At 46.6% G+C, this 23952-nt stretch overlaps 3 protein-coding genes across 4 annotated transcripts; all 3 read right to left on the reverse strand.

Annotated features, from left to right (window-relative positions):
- Nucleotides 1-14: 14 nt before the first annotated feature.
- Nucleotides 15-1947, reverse strand: LOC117836398 (UDP-glycosyltransferase 83A1). Of its 2 annotated transcripts, none has more exons than XM_072291118.1 (3): nt 1337-1947; nt 682-1217; nt 15-605 (listed from the first exon to the last, which is right to left on the reverse strand). In XM_072291118.1, exons 1-3 carry the CDS (start codon nt 1824-1826, stop codon nt 252-254), a joined length of 1380 nt encoding a protein of 459 aa, XP_072147219.1. In that variant the 5' UTR covers nt 1827-1947; the 3' UTR covers nt 15-251. The 2 variants fall into 2 exon arrangements, with proteins under 2 accessions (XP_072147219.1, XP_034571701.2); XM_034715810.2 differs by having other exon boundaries at nt 15-602; nt 1337-1942.
- A 9488-nt stretch (nt 1948-11435) lies between these two features.
- LOC117840201 (UDP-glycosyltransferase 83A1) lies at nt 11436-13237 on the reverse strand. Its single transcript, XM_072291220.1, is given in 3 exon segments — nt 11436-11918; nt 12018-12566; nt 12740-13237. Coding segments are annotated over 3 exon segments (1395 nt in total). The 3' UTR covers nt 11436-11570.
- Nucleotides 13238-19060: 5823 nt separating this feature from the next.
- On the reverse strand, nt 19061-21989 carry LOC140221397 (UDP-glycosyltransferase 83A1-like). Its single transcript, XM_072290981.1, has 3 exons — nt 21345-21989; nt 19544-20082; nt 19061-19467 (listed from the first exon to the last, which is right to left on the reverse strand). Exons 1-3 carry the CDS (start codon nt 21826-21828, stop codon nt 19120-19122), a joined length of 1371 nt encoding a protein of 456 aa, XP_072147082.1. The 5' UTR covers nt 21829-21989; the 3' UTR covers nt 19061-19119.
- Between the last annotated feature and the right edge of the window lie 1963 nt (nt 21990-23952).

Here is a 23952-nt window from a genome sequence, read left to right on the forward strand (position 1 = left end):
ACGGAACAAGGAAATAAGAGCAGTCAGGTTTCTCTTTGTTTAAACCAATCTACCTGACACACTGACACGATCAGCAACATGCAGCCCATGAAGTATCCGGATGGCCCACTTAGGGATGGAACGTACACAATCGGCTCATTTAGGATGGAACTAGTGCTTCAATTCAGCCCACCAAAGAAATGGAAACCGTGCTCTCTTTTTGTTGGAGGAGAAAGAACTGGAGAAGAAAGCATAGTGCCAACTCTCATTCCTCAAGGAATGATGAGGAGCTCCACGAACTTCTTGAAGTTCTCGTGCGAGGACCCGCCCTCGGCGATGCTCCTGCGCGCCGCGTCCCTGAGCGCGCCCACCCTCTCCCTGATGCCTTCGTCACCGATGACTCGCTCCACCTTGCCGCTCAGCTCCTCCTTCGTCACGACGCCGTCCGCGCCCCGCACCACCGCCAGGCCAGTCCTCCACACGTTGCAGATGTAGCTTTCGTTCTGGAACTGGTCCGTGAAGTATGGCCAGCACAGGAACGGCACCCCATTCCTGACACCCTCCATTGTCGAGTTCCACCCGCAGTGCGATACGAAGCACGCCACCGCACGGTGAGCCAACACCTGCTACGCATCACAATCCTCTTAGCAATAGATTATGATGTGCGCGAGCACAACACAGCAAGTAGGGCGTGGAACATACCTGTTGCTGGGGGCACCAGCTCACGATCAAACCCGAATCGCCGACGCGGCGCTGGAACTCGTCGAGCCACGGCTTGCTCAGGCCGGCGACGAAGTCGGGCCGCACAACCCACAGGAACGGCCGGCCGGTGAGCTCCAGCCCCAGCGCGAGCTCCTCGAACTGGTGCGGGTTGAAGACGGTGAAGCTGCCGAACGCCACGTACACGACTGAGCGATCGGGCCACGCGTCGAGCCACTCGAGGCATCTGGCGTCCTCGGGCAGGAATTGCCCGACCGGCTTCTTGAACTGCACGTCGGCGAACAGGGGGCCGACGGGCAGAATGTCGGGGTACAGCTTGAACGCGGCCGGCTCGGCGTCTCCGAACGAGTTGCAGACGGTGACCTCGGCGAGGTCCTTCGCCTCGTTGTTCCGGACCACCAGCTGGAAGATGGCCGGTTGGTCCTTCGGCGCGCCGGCATTGTTCCACGACAGATGTGACGTGTGGAGCGGCGGCATCCCGGGCGCGAACTGGAACGTCTCCTGTCGCTTTGGCCAGCCTGCGCTTGTCCAAGAACCACGAATCAGAACGCAAGTCATCATAAATAAAAATCGACTACTGTTTGTCAGAAATTCTTCTTTTGGCGGTTTTACTAATTGTTCAGCTCTCGCCTGACACCTTTCTCGTCGATGACGCCGTCCTGTATCAGCTGCGGAATTCTTAACATCGAGGCGAGAAATGCCGCCGACCCGGTCCAGAAGCAGGCGGCCCTGATGCCGAGCTTCTTGGCGACCTCGAACGCCCACCCCATGCCCTCGTCGGCAACGAGCCAACTGATCTTTGTGCCCCCGGACGCCTCAATCCTCCCGACGAGCTCCTCAAGGTAGCACGGCATGTGCTGCGAGAGTGCGTCCACGAGCTTGCCGAGGTCCTTGCGGTCGTCGCCTTCTGCCAGCCCGTCCGGGACGCCCACCAGGCGTATGCCGTCGAGCGACGGACAGCCAGCTCCGTTCGCCGCCATGGCGTCGAGCACGAGCGTGTGGTTGGCCTCGGTGTTGACGAAGGTGACCTCGATGCCGTGCTCGACGAGACGGTGGGAGAGCTGCATCAGAGGGATGATGTGGCCCTGCGCAGGGAAGGGCAGGGCCAGGACGTGGGGAGCCGCCATGGCGGGAACCGGGAAGGTCGGAAGCCAAACCAAGACGTGGCTCAGCAGCAGAATGCCTTTGCCTGGGGGGTTAGGTACTAGTGGCTTGTGGTTGCTGTTTTGTCCTCGTCTCCATGGGTCTCTCTACGGCTTGGCTATATCGAAGATTGCTGGATGGATATAGCCAAATGGACCAGAGCCAGAGAATCCAGCACTGCACACTCGCGTCCCAACAGAAACTGAGGAAACCACTTCATCATGCCATTCACGGTCGATTTGGCGCACGTGGGCATGCTGTACGCCGTCAACATTTTTGAAGAGATCGTTATCATTTTCAAGCGTTAACATTCAGTACACGGATCGCGAATTCACTAGAAGACCAGATATGATACTCCAAAGGAAAGTGACATATGGACCCACTGCCACCTATCAGGGTACCAAACATGTGGAACCTACTGCCACATCAAAACATGTGGAGCCTACTGCCACATCACATGAAACCATAGTCAAAACTAGCTAGGGATATAATTTGTGTGGTATTGTAAAGTTTAGAGTGTAGACTATCTTGTTTTGTGGCTAGATGAGGAAAATCAAACGAGGGATAGTTTAGGTTGCCAAATGGATTTGTTTCTCCAAAAGGTAGTGACTCCAGGGGACTGTAGCTGGGCAAAGCTAACGGGCACACGCATGCGGTCGCTAGCCCTCAATTCTCGATAGCCCTCCTCACTTTCCGCCTCGACCTTTTCATTTTTGGAAAGTTTTAATTCCTATAACTTTCTATTTATGCACATATGTATAACTTCGTACACATAATTTTTTAGCATACAGTTGGAGACAGAGAGGGCAAGTAGTGGTTGGATCCGACATTAGAGCGATCGATCCCGTGGTGGAGCAACTTCAAGGCAATAGCAACAGCCACAAGGTGGCGATTCAAAGGTTAGAGAGGAAATATTGAGGGTAGTGGGAGTGAGATGGCCAGCAAACCAGGATGTGGCAGTCGATGGTGTCGTGAATATGAGATATTAGAAAGAGGTCATGTGCAACCACGCATCCACATGCATGGATACTGAGACGAGACAAGTAGATAGGTAGGCACGTGCATGAATTTAACAGGAAGAAGCAATTTGGAAGGGTCAAGGTTACGATTTTCATCTAATGGGTGTAGACTCGGCTCAAATTGTGAGAAATAGAGTTTGGTTAGCATACGTGATATGTATTGTTACATTTAGAATATCTATCCTTGGTCTTGTAGATAGAAGGCTGTTAAGATTATTTACTTGTAAACCAAAGATGATGATTGTAACTTATCTGTAAGTTACGGATGGGGCTGTTCCATCCCTATATTAACATGCAGGGTGCGCATGGCATGGGTGTAGCACTTTAACCTAAAACTACCTCCGCACCTCTGATTAACTTTCATGGTCATCAGAGCCTAGATTCAATCTACTCCTAAAACCTCCACCTTCCAATGGCCAGCTCATCGGCAATTCCATCCAACACAATGCTCGGAAGCGGTGTCTCCGAGAAACTCACCAAGGCAAATCATGCCCTCTAGAGAGCTCAGGTGCATGCTGCAGTTCGCAGTGCCAAACTTGAGGGTCACCTCACAAGCACCTGTCAAGGAGATTGAAGATAAAGATGGGAACAAGAATCCCAATCCCGCCTTTGAGGAGTGGGATGCCGTGGATCAGCAAGTCCTCGGCCTTCTCCTCACGTCGGTGTCCAGGGACATCCTTGTCAACATCGCCAATAGCAAGACGGCGACAAAAGCTTAGACAACCATCGAGGGGATGTTTGCTGCGCAGACTAGAGCTCGCGCGGTAAATCTTCGCATCGCCCTATCAACTGCGAAAAAGGGCAGCATGACAACAGCCGAATATTTTGGCAAGATGAAGGGGCTCATCGACAATATGGCAGCTGCAGGAAGACCGCTTGAAGAAGAAGAGATCGTTGAGCACATACTCACGGGGCTGGACCAAGAGTTCACCCTATTGGTGTCTGTCTTGGTTGCTCGGCGAGAATCAATCTCGCTGGGAGAACTCTACTCCCAGATGCTCAGCTTTGAGACTCGACTTGGTCTTCTCCAGGAGGGAGGACAGTCAGGGTCGTCGGTGAACTGCGGTGGTCGCGGCTCTAGTCGTGGCCGTGGCTCCAACAGCAGCAACAACCCGCCTCGTCAGGGAGGTGGCAACTTCTCCAAGAACCGCGCCGGCTTCAACAACAACTCCAGTGGTGATGTTCGCCCCCGCCAAGTCTGTTTCAAGAAGGGCCACATAGCCGATAGATGTTGGCACAAGTATGATGAAAATTATGTGCCAGATGCAAAGCTTGTGGCTGCAGCGACATCATCCTACACAGTGGACACAAATTGGTACACCGACACAGGAGCTACTGATCACATCACAGGAGAGTTAGAGAAGCTATCATTCCGAAACAAGTACACTGGGAGTGACCAAGTTCACACTGCAAGCAGTGTAGGTATGGATATTAGTTATGTTGGTCAATCTACTATTCATACCCTGAATCGTAATCTTGAATTAAATAATATTCTACATGTTCCTAATGCTCAAAAAGATCTTGTTTCCGTTCATCGCCTTACCACCGATAACAATGTTTTCCTTGAATTTCATCCCAATTTCTTCTTGGTAAAGGACAAGGACACGAGGAACATTTTACTTAAAGGAAGATGCAGCAAGGGTCTCTATCCTCTTCCTCCCACATCATCTGAGAAGCAATCTTTTGGAGTAATAAAGCCATCTCTATCTAGATGGCGTAGTCGTCTCGAGCACCCTACATCTCCTATAGTTGAAAAGGTTGTTAGGAAATTTGATCGTCCATGTTCTTTTGAGTCTAATAAAGGGTCGGTTTGTGATGCTTGCCAACAAGCCAAAAGTCATCAACTACCTTACCCAACCTCTAGTGTGTCTAGTCATCCGTTGGAACTTGTTTTCTCTGATGTATGGGGGCTGCACCTGATTCCGTTGGGAGATACAAATATTATGTGAGCTTTATCGATGATTATAGAAAATTTACTTGGATTTATCTCTTGCAATTTAAATTTGAAGTTTTCCAAAATCTCCATGAATTTCAAAGCCTTGTTGAGCGCTTGTTTGATAGGAAGATTATCACCATGCAAACCGATTGGGGAGGTGAACATGAGAAACTTCATTCTTTCTTTACCAAAGTAGGAACTACTCATCATGTGTCATGTTCTCATGCACATCAACAGAACGGATTAGCAGAGCGAAAGCATAGACATATAGTTGAAGTTGGTCTTTCCCTTCTAGCTCATGCATTTATACCCTTAAAATTCTGAGATGAAGCCTTTCTTGCAGCAACTTTTCTTATAAATAGAACTCCTACTAAGGTTGTCCAATATGACATACCCACGGAGCGTTTGTTTCAGGTCTAGCCCGACTACTCGTCCTTGAGAGTTTTTGGGTGCTCCTGCTAGCCTAACTTGTGTCCTTTTAATACCCGCAAACTCCAATTTCGCTCCAAAGAATGTGTGTTCTTGGGATACAGTAACCTACACAAGGGGTTTAAGTGTCTTGAACCAACTACTGGTCATGTCTATATCTCAAGAGATGTGATCTTTGATGAACAGATTTTTTCCTTTCGCTAAACTTCATCCAAATGTGTGCGCTCGACTCCGTTTTGAGATCCTTCTTCTACCTAGTTCCCTTCTCAATCCACACACGGTTGGGGGTGAATTAGTAGGTGATCAACTAACTAAATATAACGTGTTATTTGAAGGCGATGGCAATTTTCAGGGATAAAATCCAGCAAACATTGATGGAATACCATGAGGATCGGACCTTGGCATGACTCTTGAAGCTGATCCGGCCGACAACAACAATGATGGATCTCTCCCGGGCGCCAGTACTTCTGTTCCCGTGCCGTATCGGCCTGGGGCCCCTTGTGACCTCTCACCAGGCGCGACGTGTCCTCCAGCTCCCGTCGCCACCGACACCGCTCCGTCCGAGCCTGTGGCTGTCCAACCTCTTGCACCACGCACCAGGAGACACAACTGCTGAATCCTTCCGACGGGTCCAACCCGCCTGTAGCTGGTGCGATAGGAGATCCACCCGGCGCCAGGGGGGATCGTCCGCGGATGGTGCGCCGCCGTCTACTACAACAACAACGAGAGATGCTTCATCGGCTCGGCAACGCACCAGACTACAAGCGGGTATACGCAAATCTAAGGTATATACTGATGGCACAATTTATTTTGGTGGTTTTACTTATACTGGTGAACCACATAATGTCCTTGAAGCTTTATATGAATAGAATTGGAAGCATGCTATGGATATAGAATATGACGCTTTGGTTAAGAATAAAACCTGGCACCTTATTCCACCACAAAAGGGTAGAGATATTATTGATTGCAAATGGGTCTATAAGATCAAATGCAAAGCAGATGGCAGCCTTGATAGATATAAAGCTCGTATTATTGCTAAGGGTTTTAAGCAGAGATATGGTATAGATTATGAAGATATGTTTAATCCTGTTAATAAATCAGCAACCATTAGAGTTGTTCTCTCTATTGTTGTTTCGAAAGGGTGGTGCTTAAGACAGCTAGATGTTCAGAATGCCTTCCTCCATGGGTACTTCGAAGAGGAAGTTTACATGAGACAACCACCTGGATATGAAGATAAGGCCTTGCCTAATTATGTGTGCAAATTGGACAAGGCTTTGTATGGCTTAAAGCAGGCGCCAAGGGCATGGTATTCTCGTCTAAGTCTGAAATTGTTTGATCTTGGTTTCAAGGCATCGAAGGCTGACACCTCGCCGTTCTATTTCAATAGTAAAAATGTTACTATGTTTTTATTGGTTTATGTTGATGATATAATTGTGGCAAGTTCATCTCAAGAAGCATGTTCAGCTCCGTTACGTCATCTCAACCAAGATTTTGCACTCAAGGATTTGGGTGACTTGCATTACTTTCTGGGAATAGAAGTCAGGAAGGTGTGTGATGGACTTCTTCTTACTCAAGATAAATATGCCTCGGATATACTTAAACGAGCTGGTACGGGAGATTGTAAGCCGGTAAATACTCCTATGTTGACTAGTGAAAAATTGTCTATTTCTGATGGTACACCTTTAGGGCCTAATGATGCAGCTCAATACAGAAGTGTAGTGGGAGCCCTTCAGTACTTAACACTTACCAGACCAGATATCTCCTTTCCGGTAAACAAAGTATGTCAGTTCTTGCATGTGCCTATAATGACACACTGGTTAGTTGTTAAGCATATTCTTAGATATTTGAAGCAATCAACTAAGATCGGATTGAAAATTAGTAAGAGCAACTCACTGCTTGTGAGCGGGTTCTCTGATGCAGATTGGGCTGGCTGTCTAGATGACAGAAGGTCGACAGGAGGCTTTGCTATTTTTCTAGGGACTAATCTTGTGTCTTGGAGTGCACGCAAACAAGCAACTGTGTCAAGATCGAGCACAGAAGTAGGTATAAAGCTGTAGCAAATGCCACAGGTGAAATTATGTGGATACAGACACTTCTAAAAGAGATTGGTATATCACATCCTCCAATGGCAAAAATATGGTGTGACAACATTGGAGCCAAGTATCTATTAGCTAATCCTGTGTTCCATGCTAGAACTAAACATATTGAAGTTGATTATCATTTTGTACGAGAAAGAGTTTCTTATGTATTGATTATGTACCTACGGGTGATCAAGTTGCTGATGGTTTTACAAAGGCACTTCCAGTGAGGTAGCTAGAAATTTTCAAGCACAATCTCAACCTCGTAAGGTTGTGATTGAGGGAGGGTGTGAGAAATAGAGTTTGGTTAGCATAAGTGATATGTATTGTTACATCTAGAATATCTATCCTTGGTATTTTAGATAGAAGGTTGTTAAGATTATTTACTTGTAAACCAAGGATGATTGTAACTTATCTATAAGCCACGGATGGGGCTGTTCCATCCCTATATTAACATGCAGGGTGCGCACGGCATGGGTGCAGCACTTTAACCCAAAACTACTTCTGCATCTTTGATTAACTTTCACAAATATCTAATTACCGAGCAAAAGCTAACGTCCAATGTTTGGTCAGATATTTACGGATGGTGCGACAAGGCCACCGATAAAGCAATAGATTTACGAGAGTGGATATTATTTTGCAAGAGCTATGGTGATAGGCCAACTTGCAGCCACGTCATACATGAGCAACTGACAAATCTATGAGATTATGTTTTAAATAAATAATTAATTAAATTCAAATAAATTAAATAACATATCTATGTATAGGCAATACATGTGTAAATTTGGTTTTTATAGTTACTAGCAAATATACCCATGCGTTGCTACGGGTACATGAAAACTACATCTATATATTACCATACTATATAATATGGTCTATATGTAGCTAATCATGTTTTAAAATGACTCTAATCATGTTTTAATATGACTTAATATGTACTTTTGATGCTATATTTGGATAATTTATAGAAGAGTAATAGCGATAGTTGAGTTTTATTAGGTTGAGGATCGGAATGGCTGCAGTTGAGAGTTCTAAGAGTAATATCTATTTAGATGTTTGCAAATTAATCAATTAATGTATGGATTTATAAATTATGGTTATGAACCACAAATTTGATTTTTTTCATATCATTTTGTACCTTTTTTGGGATAATGTCTTGTGTGTTGAATATAATCCAATGAGAACGACTGCATTGAAACTTTTTATTTATTTCAATGCCCTTATTACCTACCTAAAGGACCTTTCTTTGAAAAATATGTTTGTAAAGGGCTGTCATCTAAAAATGCAACTCATCTAAAATATCTCGTGTGACTCCCCTGCTTGACTTGGTCGTGTGACTCCCCTGCAACTCATCTAAAAATATGTTTGTAAAGGGTTCGCATTCACCGCTATGTTGTCTTGGCTGGTTGACTACTTTATGACTATTTTTTGGAGTCTCGTGATTGCCACCGTGGACTGCAATGTCTCTGCTGCCATCCTGGTGGGCCGAGTTCTGAGGAATAGATGGGATCGGTGATTCCTTATCAAGTAGTTTGTAAGCTTGTTCTGTGAGTTGTGCTATTAACTCATTGCCTCTTTCCGCGAGTTGTGCTGTTAACTCATTGTCTCTGTCATGTGGTATGAGAGTTGATATGAGATTGATCGAGGCAATTGCTGCAAGTGGAGTATTGTGCTCTCGAGCTTGCACTGCATCGAATGCTCTTTTGAGGTTCACGATAGGAATGTTCGTAGCTAGTAGTCGGCGATGATCTGCTCGCGCAGCATTGCGTGCCTTTCTTTGATTTCTCTATTCAGAGGTTTCACCTTGCGGGGCGTTAGCTGACAACTCATCTTGTGAGATGTCATTGAGTTGTCCAACCCGTCGAGGAGTTTTCTGGTGGCTGGCACCTGCATCGTTGTTTGGTGACGTGATGATGAAGATTTCTCTGTCCGGGTAGTAGCTTCCAGAGCTTGATGTTGCAATCTCTGTAGTGCTTCCTTCTTCGCGGGTTGAAGTAAGTGGGATACCCTCTTGATATATGAGGTTGTCCATGTGAGCGACAAGACACGACTCGTAATCTTGGGCAAGGAACAGTGGTTTCATCCCAGGCTAATAAATGAATCTACCTTGCGGAGTCGAAGTAATTACCAAGCCTTGAGCTGGGCCTGATAAAAGGGATCTCTTGGATGGAGTCTGAGTCGTAGTCACAGTCCTCGACTGACTTGAGTCCAACCGGACTCAAGTGAGGAGTTCTTGGTGGACAGTGGCTGCGTTGCGGAGTCCGAGCGGGAATCGACTTCGGGTTGGAGTCAGTTTGCGTGATGACTTAGATGCCAGCCGACGTTTGTTAGTCCGAGTCGGGGTTGAGTCCGAGGCGTAGTCAAACTCGATGTCATTGACGTTGAACTTTTTAATTTTCTCGACGAAATCCTCTGCTTCTTGACAAATAGAGTTTTCGTCAGGACGCTTCTTCTCCTGGTTGTTGATGATGTAGCATTGAAAAGATCCAGCGCCATCGATGATGTAGAGCCAGGAGCCAAAGACGAAAGTTGCATCTGCCTCGAAGGTGAACACTGGCTTGATGATGACTGATGCCATCGATCTCGTGCGGAGAAACTCGGTGACTTCTCCTACCTGGCGCGCCAGCTGTCGGTGTTTTAGACCGGCAACCCGCCTAGGGAGTACCCAAGGTGGTCTTTTGTGTGGTAGGTGTAGTCGAGAATCAAAGAGTTGATGGTGATGCAAGGAACACGATTTAGATAGGTTCGGGCCAGTAGATCGCGTAATACCCTACGTCCTGTGTGTTGGTTATATTGAACTTGTGTTGAGTTGTGCCTTCTCTCTGGAGGGGGTCCCTGCTCGCCCTTATATAGTCAGGGGAGCAGGGTTACAGGACAGGAGTTCTAGTCGAGTACATTATAGAGTCCTACTCTAACTCGGTAGAGTAGTTTCCTTTAGACCCGACTAGTCTTTGGGGGGTCCAGGAAGCCTACGCGCCTTGCAGAGTAGTCTTCATGTCCGAGCAGGTTTCGGGTACGTTCCCCTGATCGGATCCGTACAAGTCTTACAAGTCTTTCGATGGGCCCTAGGGTGCCTAGCCAACAGCCATCTCTACCACCGCGTCCGAACCTAGCGCACCCGCCTCCGTTCCTACCCAGCCAGCCACGCGTGGGCCCAGACCTTGCGTGTCCCCACATGTCATCGGTGCTCAACGTGTGGTCATCTACTTATCTACCCGCCCACGCTTTCACCATGGGAGACGGAAACCAACGATGCTACCGTCCACATGTCACCTGAACGGAGCCGTTCTGTTTCGTTCCGTCCAACTGTGGCTGCTGCCTACTGCTCCGCGACTTTCCCCTCTCTGTTCCCCATGCCATGGCGCCGCCCATGGCCAGAGGTTGGTGCTGGGAGGGTGGGGCCAACAGCAGCTTCGGCGGCTGTACCACCTGCCTTGCTGAGGTGGCGGTGGAGAGGTCGGGCTTGACGTCGGTGTCGAGGGCGTCGGGTAGCGGGATGCGCTCGTAGACAGCGTTGGCGAAGGTGGTGGTGAAGACGGTGATGGGCCCCGCAGTGACGAGCGGCCCCACAATGCTGCCGCCGACGACCTGGCCCTGCCCGGCGGAGAGCAGGCCCGACACCTCGGGCGGCGCTCTCTTCCCTCTCCTTCTCCTCCACCGGATCCGACCGGCCCCCACTCCCTCTTCCCTCGCTCCTCCTCCCTCTCCCCCGGTTGAGGCGGCTCAGGCACGGGCGGGGCCGGGGCGGCACAGGCGGCCGGGCCCGAGGTGGGGTGGTGCAGCCGGGGCCGGGGGCGGTTCAGGCATGGCTGGGTGGGGTGGCGCGGCCGGGCGGGCGACCAGGGCCGGGGAGGCGGCTCGGGCACGACCGAGGCAGCTCGGGTGTGGCCGGGCGAGCGGCCATGGCGGGCGGGTGGGCGGGCGGCCGGGGCCGAGGCGGGGCGGCGCGGGAGCTCTCTGGACGGACGAAATTTTTTTGGCAGAAGCTTTACTTGCTTTAACATTAGGTAGAGATTTGAAAAATAAAGCATAAAAAACACTTTGAGAACAAATATTTGATGCACACAAATGTGGCCGTATGTACAGAATATCTTAAATAAATGTTGGAAGAGGGTAAAGATATATATAAGTGAATTGTAAGAAGAATATAGTATTGAATCTAGCCGTGCTATTTGCGTTTCACTTTGCTAGTTCTTCATATGCTAGAGCTAGACCGTGACTGAAATGATCGTAGGGCGCACCTAGCTTGGCGGAGCAAAATGCAGGTCACTGACGCAGGAGATCGACCAACCTATTGAAATTCTCACGCGAGGAGCCGCCCTCGCCGAGGCACTTGGAAGCAGCATCCCTCAGCATCCTTGCCCTCTCCGCCATCCCCTCGTCGCCGATGACCCTTTCCACCTTGCCACTCACCTCCTCCTTTGTCACGATACCATCTTCACCGGACGATACCGCCAAGCCTGTCCTCCAGGTGTCGCAGATGTAACTCCGGTTCGCGAACTGGTCGACGAAGTATGGCCAGCACAGGAACGGCACGCCGTCCCTCACCCCTTCCATCGTCGAGTTCCACCCGCAGTGCGACACGAAGCACGCCACGGCGCGGTGCGCCAGAACCTGAACGTTGAGACGATGAGTAAGTCGAGAAATCAGAACCACGAATCCACGATCATGAGGGAGCAAAGATGAACATGGTCGACCTGGTAACTACTACACCTGCTGATGGGGGCACCAGCTGACCACCATGCCCTTGCCGGCGACACGATCCTTGAACTCGTCGAACCACGCCTCGCTCAGGTCGCCGGTCGTGAAGTCCGGGCGCACCACCCAGAGGAACGGGAGGCCAGTGAGCTCCAGCCCCTCAGCGAGCTCCGTGAACTGGCGCGGGTCGAAGATGGCGAAGCTGCCGAACGCGACGTACACGACGGAGCCGTCGGGCTGCGCGTCGAGCCACGGCAGGCACTCCGTGTCCTTCGGGAAAAACTGCCCCACGGGCTTCCGCAGCGCCGCGTCGGCGAACAGCGGGCCGATGGGCAGGATGCCCGGGAACAGCTCGAACGCCGCGGCCTCGGCGCCGCGGAACGAGTTGCACACGATGATCTTGGCGTGGTCGCGTGCCGCCTGGGTGTTCCGGGAAACCAGCTGGTAGGCGAGCTCCCGTCCTTCGATGGCGCCGTCGATGCTCCATGGCATTTCCGACGGGCACAGCGGCGGCAATCCCGGGGCGAGCTCGAACGAATCGTGCCGATTCGAGGTTCATCAGCTCTCATTCGCCACACAGGACACAGTGACACACTGTGAAAATGAATTTCCCTTGGTATTACGTCGTGCAAGGAATCGAGGAGACAACCAAAATTATTATGCCAAGCAAACAAATTGAGATCACACAAGACATCTCGAGCTAGCAATGGTGATGCTTCATGGTTCATGCAACTAACCATACCCTTTTCGTCGAAGAAGCCTTCCTCGATCAGCTGGGGGACCTTGAACAGCGTCCCGAGGCACGCCGCGGAGGCAGGGAACACGGCGGCCACCCGGACGCCGAGCTTCTTGGCGGCCTCTAAGCACATCCCCATGTTCACGTCGCCGACGAGCCACTTGACCTTTGTCTCCCTGATGAGCTGCTCCAGGTATCCCGGCACGCACCGCGAGAGCGCGTCCACGAACCTGCAGAGGTCCCTGCGGTCGTCGCCGTCGCCCAGCCCGTCGGGGACGGACACCAGGCGGATCCCGTCCGGGAGCGCGGCGCTGCCACCGGCTGCCGGCGGCGGCCGCAGGGCGGCGAGCACGAGGGCGTGGATGGGCTCGGTGTTGACGAAGGTGACCTGGAAGCCGCGGTCGACGAGGCGGTGCGAGAGCTCCATGAGAGGGGTGACGTGGCCCTGCGCCGGGAGCGGCAGGACCAGGACGTGAGGCGCCGCGGTGGCCGTGTCCATGGGCTGCCTCTGCGAGCTCGTTCTCTCCGTAACCTGCGCGGCGGCGAGCTCTGCGGCCGTGCAGTCGGCCGGCGAGGCGCGAGGAGTGTGTGGAGCACTGGAGCGTGACAACCTGCGGGCAAGTGGGGAGTTTCGATGTGAAGAGTACTCTTCTTTTCCGCATCGTCAACGTCAAATGTTTGCACGCGAGTCATTGCTGTTATCGACATGCCGGATGAAACGAGAGATTTTTTTATCGGCCAAATTACTCCCTAGTTCATATAACCCTATAAACTATATATTCGTTCAATTTACCTCTAAACTATACTATTTAGTTCAACCTGTTCTTTTTTTTTCTCTATGCACAAGTTGAAATTTAATTTATTTCTCTATACACAAGTTGAATTTTAATTTAAGAATTTGCAGGATGATAGTGGACACCATAATCTATATTAAAAAATATTTTATGAATTTTTTATCATTATTTTTTATATAATTTTGTATCTCAAGGATAAATTTTATTATTAAATATCGTACCCTATCCAAATAATGATAAAAATTCATGATATATTTTTCTAACATGTCTTATGATATCTTGCTATCATCTTGCAAAATTTAAACTTAAGCCTCCACTTGTGCATGAAGAAACAAAAAGATAAAAATGGCATAGTTTAGGGGTTAAATTGAAAAAATACTTTAGGGGTTATCTAGACTTTGGTTATACTTGAGGGGAGTAATTTGAATTTTTTTTTATCAGGAGTGGTAAATGATGGATTCCTGTCCACTGAATTCTCTCTTCCACGTCACCGGTAAAGTGTACGGTTTTGGAGGTGAAAAATCCAGCTGCCAAGCTAAGAAACACACTAATATAGTAGATGAAAATTTCAGCACCTTCGTTTTAAAAAGTAAATTTCTCGAGGAACGCATATTTGACATTTGACAACGATTGGGCACTAGCTAAGCAGGGGTGTGCAGTTCATAAACTCAAGACAGATGAAAACGGCTGAATCACTTATTAATGAATGTGATAGTGTCGTGCGTAGGCATTCGCGGTGGAGGTGAGCGCGGGGGCGGGACGGTCACAATTCCTGAATCACTTAAAAATTAGTTTTCTGGGCTGCTCGTTTGGGCCATATATCGGTTCATTAGGCATATGTGGTGTTGCACATCACTATAAGTAGTGAAGGACCAAACAACACTAGTGGTTGGACTCATCAATCAATAAAGATACGAAGCCCATAAATAGTTAGTGCGACAATGTTTGTGTTGACCCCTTGTACTATTGGGTTCTCCAACTGGTAATACCAATACTAATGAGTACCATTGCAATTGCCTACTGTTGAGATCCATAACCAACAATACTGCCAATTTGCACCCGACAATGAAGGAGGATTCTTTGATAGTGATTGCAATTCATCAACTCTTAAATATTCTTCTTGTTTCAGCCACATTTTTCAAACATAAAGGAAATATGTTCTTGTATATTAGTCCTCCACCAATGTACTACCAATAAGTTGCTTGTTTCAACACTATTTGGCTTCTCTCTATCCACAAGCTAATCCACTTGATGCCGAGTCGATGGGTTTGCTGATTAGCGGGCGCCCATTAGGAGTGCGGTCATCAACACTTGATTTCAGACAATCCCATCACTTTTGTTCTTTGAAATATCTTGTACATGTACCTTTTTTGAACAAAATTTTTAAGATAGCTTTGTAGGTCAACTTTGTCCGGGAATGTTGTTAAGTTGCTTCGTGTACACCTTTGTGCATAACTTTTGCAGACAGCTTGTCAATGAAATTTTTTTTAGCGCAACTTCCACAAGAATGTTGAAAGGAGAGCTTCTTGGAACAACTTTTATGCATAATTCTCTATACAATTACTTAGTTCTTAATGGTAACTTTTTTAGCATAACTTTTACGATAATGTTGCTAGGATAACTTCTTGGGAGAAATTTAACTTTTAAAAATAAGTTTTTAGAGCAATTCGTTCAACAAACTTCTGTAAAAAAATTTATTCATAACAACATGACCAATTTTGTACAAAACTTGTTCAAAGATGGTTAAAAGCATATAATCTTAAAACTTGTTCATATATATAGGTCATCCCGAACAAACTGAATTTGTTTAGAAACAAAAAACGGAAAGATTGATAGAGTTGTATGAGTAAATCTATTTTTAGTAACCATGATGGAGACAAGTGGGGTGGAAGAGAAAAGAATTAGAAAAAGAAAATGATAGAGAAAAATAAAAAGGGAGGAAAGGGTGCAAACAACATAATGAATAGCCACCTATGATTCTGGTGTTGTAGTCATGTGCACCCCACGCGGAGCAAGTGGCGAGAAATCTAAGGTTGTAATCACTGCTAGAGAGCGAGCATTGAATTGAATTTCCAACTAATTTGCCCTCCAACCGGTTCCTCGGTGTCTCCGTATGGCCTTCCACATACCCTTATATGCGTGCTAGTTCACCACGTGCTCGTTTTGATCGAAGCACTAGTAAACCAGACAAAAAATTTATCATGCTAAGAAAATTTAACCACTGTCCGGATGCAAGCCAAACTTTGACCAGCCTACCTCTTCACGAAACCGCGGCAAATTTCGGATGACCATTTTGCTGGTCCGAGCGGCCAGCTACCCGGCCCCATGAACTGGCTACGTGGCAGAAGAAAGCCAAATGTATTAATTGCTTACGGAGTAGTGATCAGGCTCTATATCTCCTAAACTATGATCCCAACTAATAATCCCTTTGCATCACTACAATTCGTGAATTAAACCGATCCATCAAGACCCATACTGAATATGTTTAAATTCTGAAAATCATTATCATATATGTGCCTACATGTCATACAAATAATTATGTTTGGCATGTCATGAGCTTTGACATGGCCTCAATCTAAACAACACCCTCTTAGCCAAAATTTGGCCTTGCTTTGATTTTGGTCATGACCAAACTGGCTTGGAATGCTGGGAAATATAAACAGAACATGTCCTAAATCCTAATGGGCTCATGTTCCATTTGGATTGAGCCGTGCAGGTGCAAGAAACTTGGACCAGGCCTAGGGGAAGCCAGCCAAGATCAATGCAGGGTTATCAACACTAGCAAGGTGCCCCGCGCAAATAGCACGACAGCTAGTTTTTTTTTCATACTAAATTTTGCTCTTGTTTTACTTGCAGTGAATTTAGTCAAATGATCTTATTTTGTTTTTTAGTTCTTATTGTAATAATACTATATTATTTTAGAAAAGATTATTGTAATATATTTCTTAGTGATACTTTAGTATATTTTAAATGAGTAGTCAAATAATTTTTTGTTGATTCTCTCCAATACAGTTATTTTGGCCCATTAACCTAGACCTAAGATTTATCCATCATTTTCTCTCTTTTTTCTCATCAGATTCTTCTTCCTTCTTCGGAAACTAAGCTGCCCTGCAACTTTAGTACTGTACATTTTCTTGGAGCTCCCATGGAGAGTCCAGGAGGTCTGGTTTGAGTTTTCAATCTTGTCTACTTTTTCCTCTTCTTTGATGACACTTTCAACATCATCATCTTCTCTGACAGGGTATTTGGTGCAATTTACACGGCCCATCTTGTTGCCGAGGTTTAGTCTAACATAACTTTGTTAGCGGCATCAGGCTTCCTATCCAGCTAGATATTGGCCCATCCACATTTTGTGGCATTCTATAGATATTATCTTGCGTGCCTTCAAGCCAAGATGGTAAATCACCATTTTATATTTGCACAAGATTTCTGTATGATCATTGTGTGTATTATCAATCTGTTTTTTATTTTCCTTTGGATCTCTAAATGTTGGAAGCAAGAATCTCACAGGTATATCTTGATAAAGACAATTAGTGATTGTAAATATGAGAATAATTTATTTGTTGGAACGATTGTGTTATTTATGAAGAGAGGAATCTGTTGTAAAATACAATAGCAAAATTTGAGATTGAATCATTATCAAATCTACAATGGTGTTGCTTGCCATGGCCAATTTCTATTTTGAAGAAAAATCTAAACAAAAGGATGGCAAGCGGCTAAGGCATATTCTAATGTTGCTTGTCTTGAAATCCCTTTTTTCGCATTGCTTTGCCTTCGTACAATCTTACTTGTTGTAGCCGCACACACAAATGCTGACCACGGCTGCCATGACCGGCCACCCAGGCAAGCTGCACAGCTCTCTTGACCAAGCAGCCGATTGAGCCACAATATATTTGAACGGGCTGCTGGTCGGAGTAACATTCGACCATGTCAAGCGACTACTAAGGTTCTTCATCTCGCGATCGGCTTTTCGAACTTAGTTCCAGAGCTCGTGACATCGTCCATCGAAGCACAATGCGCCATTTGGAGATTATTGTTTATTTTGTGGTGGCATGCATAAATTAGCACTTCGCAGTTAATTCGGCTTGACCATCGTGGAGTCACGCGGAGATAGGCTTTCAAGTCACTCGATGCCTTCGATGAACTTTTGCACCAGCACAACGCCCAAGGTAACGGCTTTCACCACCTTGCCCATGCTGGGGACGCCCTCAGCCATCCGATTGGTCGCCATCGCCAGCACGGGAGTGACCAACAATGTTGTCAAGCTCCAAGCTAGTGGAGCACAAAGGATTCTACAGTCTGCTTCTGGATGAACTCCGCGAAATCCTGGCGGACCAGGAGTCCGTCTACTTGTGTACGTTACATAAGCCAAACCTGTGATGGGGAATTCCTGAGGAAAATTTTGTACTTCCAGTGCGAACCACGGATTCATTGGGAACAGGAAACACTTCTGTGTGCTATTATTTCTAGGACTTACCGTCTTTAATCATCATTTTCTAATAAAACTTTTAGCAATGGAGCGCAAGTGATATGGATGAGACGGAAAAAAATCAAATATATAGCTATATTTCTACACTGACTCTTTAGTTAAAATCTTCTCCATTAGATCATCAAAAATTAAAGCAAACGCTCCATATAGGAGTATATATGAATCTCGATATGTTAGCTTCTTAGATTTTTATTCTTGCACAGCAACAGCATGCACGTACATGAATATTGATCTGTTAACTTCTTGATTTTATTTATGTTCTTTTGTTTTTTCTAGAGTTGTTGGCAAAGAAGATTTCCATCTAGGGACGGGGCAATGCATTAACGCTGCATGCAGGATGCGAACGGACGCGCGCCGACTCCTACGCAGATCAAAACCGAATACCTTTCCCGACGCAATACATATAGATGAAAAACGAATTGAGGGAGCATACAAGAATCAAACTACTTATTCTTCATATTTTAATTCCAAAGTTAATTATTATAGTTGTACTGGATATTGACTGTTTGGCTGACTTAGACCGTCATAAAATCCAGCGGTGTATATTCTTCTCTTTTTTAATTTCAAAATTAATTATTATAGTTGTGTTGGATATTGAGTGTTTGGTTGATCTAGACCGTTAGATCTTCGTAAAATCCAACGATATATGTCCTTCTCTTTTTTCGATTAATGTGGGAATTTCTAGAACCTTTCAGCAAACACTATTGTATTAAGATAATAGATTGCGGACTGGGGTCTTAAGATAGTTATTACAGAACAGTGCATAACAGTTATTTCTCATTCATTTTGCACAAAATTGTCGAGGTCGGCTGACCCCAATAAAAGGGCCTAGATCCGCCCTTGACCGGGGCATGGTAAAACTTCAAAGCACTATCTGCAGAAATGTTGAGGGAAGAATAAAGCTAGCTGCAAACCCTGTATTTTTTAAACTTTCATTTTTGTGAAAGAAAGGGACATGTTTTTAATATGTTTTCCAATATATAACATTAAACTTTATGAAAATTTAGTAGGAGTACATAATCGAATAGCTGAGGTGGTTCCTCAAATGCCTCTTTATGAAGGTGATTCCATTCATCACTTAATGAAGGTGCATCGTTTTCATTCACTTAGCAAGTTCACAAACTTGTTGAAGTTCTCGGACGACGATCCACTTCCACCGATGCACCGGCGAGAAGCATCCATGAAGAGTTGTGCCCTCTCCTTGATGTCGTCGTCGCCGAGGACCTGCTCCACCTTGCTCCTCAACTCCTCCTTCGTCACGATGCCATCCGCGCCAGGCGACACCGCGACGCCGGTCTTCCAAACATCGGTGATGTAGGTCCGGTCCAGGTACTGATCACAGAAGTAGGGCCAGCACAGGAACGGCACGCCGTTCCTGACACCCTCCATCGTCGAGTTCCACCCGCAGTGGGATACGAAGCACGCCACCGCACGGTGCGCCAGGACCTGTTAGAAATGAAATAGAGCATATTCCATCACACACTCTGTCGCCATGTTAATTTCTATCAGTAGCTGCAGTGACCTGTTGCTGGGAACACCAGCTGACGATGATGCCCATGCCGGCGACGCGTTGCTGGAACTCGGCGAGCCACGCCTTGCTCAGGCCGACGGTGAAGTCCGGCCTTACCACCCACAGGAACGGGCGCCCGGTGAGCTCCAGCCCCTCGGCAACCTCCTCGAACTGGCGCGTGTCGAAGATGGCAAGGCTGCCGAAGGCTACGTACACGACGGACCGGTCCGGCTGCGCGTCGAGCCACTTGATGCAGCTCTCGTCTTCCGGCAGGAAGTGTCCCACGGGCTTCTGCAACTCCTGGTCGGCGAACAGCGGGCCAATGGGCATGAGGTTGGAGAAGAGCTTGAACGCCCCAATCTCGGCCTCATGGAACGAGTTGCAGATGACCACCTCGCCGAGGTTCTCCAACTTGTAGAACCTTGTCAACGCCTGGAACAACGCCGGGTTCCCTACTGGCGCGCCCATCTCGACCATCCACGGCATCCTCGTCGTATGGAGCGGCGGCATCTCGGGAGCGACCTGGAACGTCTCATCTCGCTCTGGCCAGCCTGCAATACGAGCACGGGTTGTTCGTGTGGTTAAGTAGAATTATTCATCAACCTGTTCTCCCTCAGGAGTTTTAATTTTAGGTGTCATAATAAGTAGTATTAAAAATTCAAAAAAACCAGTGGCTAGTAATCAAAACCCTCATATAGGAACATATTTATCTTTACCCGGTAATCAGTTTGTGATAAACGTTAGTTAGTAGTTACTGTATACACATTTTCATCAATGTTTGTAGTTTTTCAGCACCTGCATATTTTTTAATTAATACTTAACTTAAGCAACATGTGTTTAACGTGAAAATCAATATTCTTATATCTTCCTCTATATGGTCTACGTAATGACATACATCATACGTGCCGTAACTTAGTATTTTCTATAATAACATAAAGAAAAGGGTAATCAGAACCATATGTTCATTTGGGTGTTTTATAATGGCACAATGGGGCTAATTTGTGTTATTTTTAATAATGGCATAGGTATGTAATTTAAATAAAATGAAAATCTATAGACTATTTTCTTTATTTTTATTTTAAATTACCTTTTATAATAGTATAGGTGAGCAATTTAGATATCTAAAGTAACCTTACAACTTTTATCGATAAAGATTGTAAGGTTACTTTAGATTATTTTTTATGCTGGTAGAGGTGGTTAGACTCTGTTTGAAATTTGGATCATTAGCTATTAATATTTAGCTAGCTGATAGCTCATGACTAAAATTAGCTAGCTCACTAGCTGAAGGGTACATGGATCCATAAGGTAATAAATTGGTTAAGGTGGTTGGAACTGTTAAATGTCCGGAATGCAGCCAAACATGAAAAAAAAGGATAAAACTAATTTTAGCTTGATTGGGATAGCTAATGGGATAATTGTTAGCTAGTGCCATGCTAATTGTTAGAACGTTTATTAGCTACCACCCGTTTGAATCCTTAGCACCTAACAATTATAGATATAGATAATTAGATATAGATATAGGGGTTACTTTAGACTATTACATAATCATAAAGGTGGGTAATCTTTTTTAAAAACACAATGTATCAGGTAACTATGATGATAAGAGTCTATCAGATTAATGTCGGATATTTATGATTTTTATGAGAATGTTTAAGATTTATCCTTTTCCTATCACATCTCGTAAAGCTGTAGGATTAACGTGAAGCCCCTAAAGAAAACTATTAGTAAGATGTAATCTTTGACTAAACCGCAAGACGGAATATGTAGTTGTAAGTTTTAAAAGGGACCAGCTTGCAACTATTAGTACACGCACCCTGCTCGTTGATGAGTCCTTCCTCTACCAACTTGGGGATGTTGAGCATGATTGCTAAGCACGCCGCCGACGCCGTCCAGAACGAGGCGAGCCTGACGCCGAGCTTCTTGGCGGCCTCAGAGCACGCACCCAGGGTCATGTCGCCGACGAGCCACTTGAACTTGGGCCTCCCGGCCGCCTCCATCTCGGCGACGAGCCGCTCCAGGTGCCCCGGCATGTGCTGGTAGCAGGAGTCGACGAGCTTGCTGAGGTCCTTGCGGTCCTCGTCATTGGCCAGCCCGTCGGGGATGGATGCCAGGTGGATGCCGCCAAGCACCGCCGCGCCACCCGCCGGCAGCGCCGAGAGCACCCTCGCATGTTGCATCTCGGTGTTCACGAAGGTAACCTCGAAGCCTTGGTCGACCAACCGGTGGGAGAGCTCCATGAGTGGGGTGACGTGGCCCTGAGCCGGGAACGACAGAACGAGGATGTGAGCCTTGGCCATGCCGTGCTCTGGATGCGCAGGACCAGAGGCGTGCTTGTTTATTTGCAGCCACTGGATGCCAGAATGCCGGGCATTGTCTCGTTGGTATACATGTTCTTTTATAGTTTACCTGAACATATCTATGGATCCTTTTGATGTTCTTTCGCCTGTGCGTTTTTAAGTGCATTTTTAATGTTCTTTATTTGCTTTAACTCATCTATGGATCTTTGAGATGTTCTTTATTTACTCGGTAATTCAAGCATCTATCTATCTATCTATTTGTATCTATCTATCTATCTATCTATTTGTGTGCCTATCTATCTATCTATCTATCTATCTATCTATCTATCTATCTATCTATCTGTGTGCCTATCTATCTATCTATCTATCTATCTATCTATCTATCTGTGGCGGAACCACCTCGGATTAACTCAACTAAAGCACGGTTAAGTCGCTTAAGATGCGATCCTCATGCCTTAATCGCGTTAACTCGAGGTGCCGTCGGATTTCATCCGATTTAACCACTTGACAGGACCAAGTTAGCATAACCCACATGAAGGTGAGTGGTTCCAGAGAATACAACAGGTCCACCATTTGATTAACCAGTTGTTACACACTTGGTTGTAAATCAGAGTTTAACAAGTTCTGAAGAAAATAACAGAAGATAAAACAAAGCGGAAGCTACTCGTCGGGGTCGGATGTCCCTGGTGAGGCCAGCCAGGACATCAATGATCCCATTCCCCGCCGTCCGAGGAGGGATCCCACTCGACCATCCAACCCGGAGGGAGCTGGGGCGGCCAAGTGCCAGCAGCAAGCTCAGAAGCTGCAACTTCACCTGAAAAGAGAAGCCACAAACAAGGCTGAGCTTCTAAGCTCAACAAGACTAGAAAAACTACCCCACCACTTCTAGACATGCAAGGCTCTTTGGCTGAGGGGTTTGTTTGTCAAAAGCACTATATAGATCCTTATTTCCAAGTTTTAGCTCAAATTCTAAGTTCATTAACCAGTCTACATTTGCAACTTACTCTAAGCAAACATAGATCCAACTTATGCAAACAAGCTCATCATCAAGGTCATGTCATCATCAGACTCTTTTAATACTCAGTGTAGCATAACGATCAAGCAGTCTCAAACTGTGAGAGGCAGACGAATCGATTCGAGTTCTTTAACCATGCATGGTGAACCTAATCTCACGACATCCGCGCACCACCGAGGGTCGCTTCCTGTGTCGGCCTTCCCCATCAATTCCCTAACCCGTGTTGGGCCCACTTCCTTTGGTGCAAGGTTCCACAGACCCAGCCTCTGCCGTTCTGTGACCACACTTGCCACCACGTGCGGCCGCACGGGAACTTCCTTCCAAGGACAGTGGGGCGACCGCTCACGTCTAGGTTCAATCAGGTACTAGACTTCCCCATCTCATACTGAGTATGAGGTTAGTACTTTCAAACACTTGATCACGAACACCACCACTGTCGGGCCTTAACAGATTCAGTAAACAGACGAGGCGATCAGCCGACCATCAAAAGAGTTAACCAAAACTCTGCCCCATCCATCGTCCTTATAGTTGTAACATAAGGGAAACCAACCAACTCCTATAACTCGCAAGTGACAGGAAATCACTCGGCTTTTACCGATTCCTATTTAAGCATAGCGACTACTCGACCCAACAGACTAGTGTACATTTCAAAGGAACTAGGGCATGCATCTATGGTTGCAGACAACTCCTATACGTAAATGCACAATCATGAGAAGGAAGGCATGCACAAGTTTGGAAGATGGGTTCATGCTCCGGGGTTTGACTTCAAGCGGAGGGGAGGAGAACTGGTCTTCAGCTGGGGCGGCTTTGGCTTCTGGAGTTGGCATCTTAGCTACAGCTCCGTCTTCGGGTGCCGGGTGTAGCTCGCAGACACCGTCAGCGAGATGTAACTCTACACGAATGCAATGCAGGAGTTAGTGTTTAGACGGTTATTTCAACAACACTTGCAGTTTAAGCTCGGACACTTGTAACAAGGCTACAGAAAAGGTGGGGAAGTTTACTTTAGTTGGTGAAAAGCAAGATAAAAGGGTTGGATGGGAATAGACTTGTGATCTGACCCTTAAAATTTAAGGGATAACTGTGTTCGGGGTGCTCAGACTTAACGTAGA

The sequence above is a fragment of the Setaria viridis genome, chromosome 9 (genome assembly GCF_005286985.2).
Source record: "Setaria viridis chromosome 9, Setaria_viridis_v4.0, whole genome shotgun sequence".
Taxonomy (NCBI): domain Eukaryota; kingdom Viridiplantae; phylum Streptophyta; class Magnoliopsida; order Poales; family Poaceae; genus Setaria; species Setaria viridis.

Excerpts from the sequence above, each read along its gene's own strand:
- LOC117836398 (XM_072291118.1), bottom strand. The coding sequence starts at position 1,826 with ATGGCGGCTCCCCACGTCCTGGCCCTGCCCTTCCCTGCGCAGGGCCAC. Across the intron at positions 1,218-1,336 it reads CGGCGTCATCGACGAGAAAG|GCTGGCCAAAGCGACAGGAG; the intron begins GTGTCAGGCGAG and ends GGACAAGCGCAG. Across the intron at positions 606-681 it reads GCTGGTGCCCCCAGCAACAG|CAGGTGTTGGCTCACCGTGC; the intron begins GTATGTTCCACG and ends TGTGATGCGTAG.
- LOC140221397 (XM_072290981.1), bottom strand. The coding sequence starts at position 21,828 with ATGGCCAAGGCTCACATCCTCGTTCTGTCGTTCCCGGCTCAGGGCCAC. Across the intron at positions 20,083-21,344 it reads AGGACTCATCAACGAGCAGG|GCTGGCCAGAGCGAGATGAG; the intron begins GTGCGTGTACTA and ends CTCGTATTGCAG. Across the intron at positions 19,468-19,543 it reads GCTGGTGTTCCCAGCAACAG|GTCCTGGCGCACCGTGCGGT; the intron begins GTCACTGCAGCT and ends CATTTCTAACAG.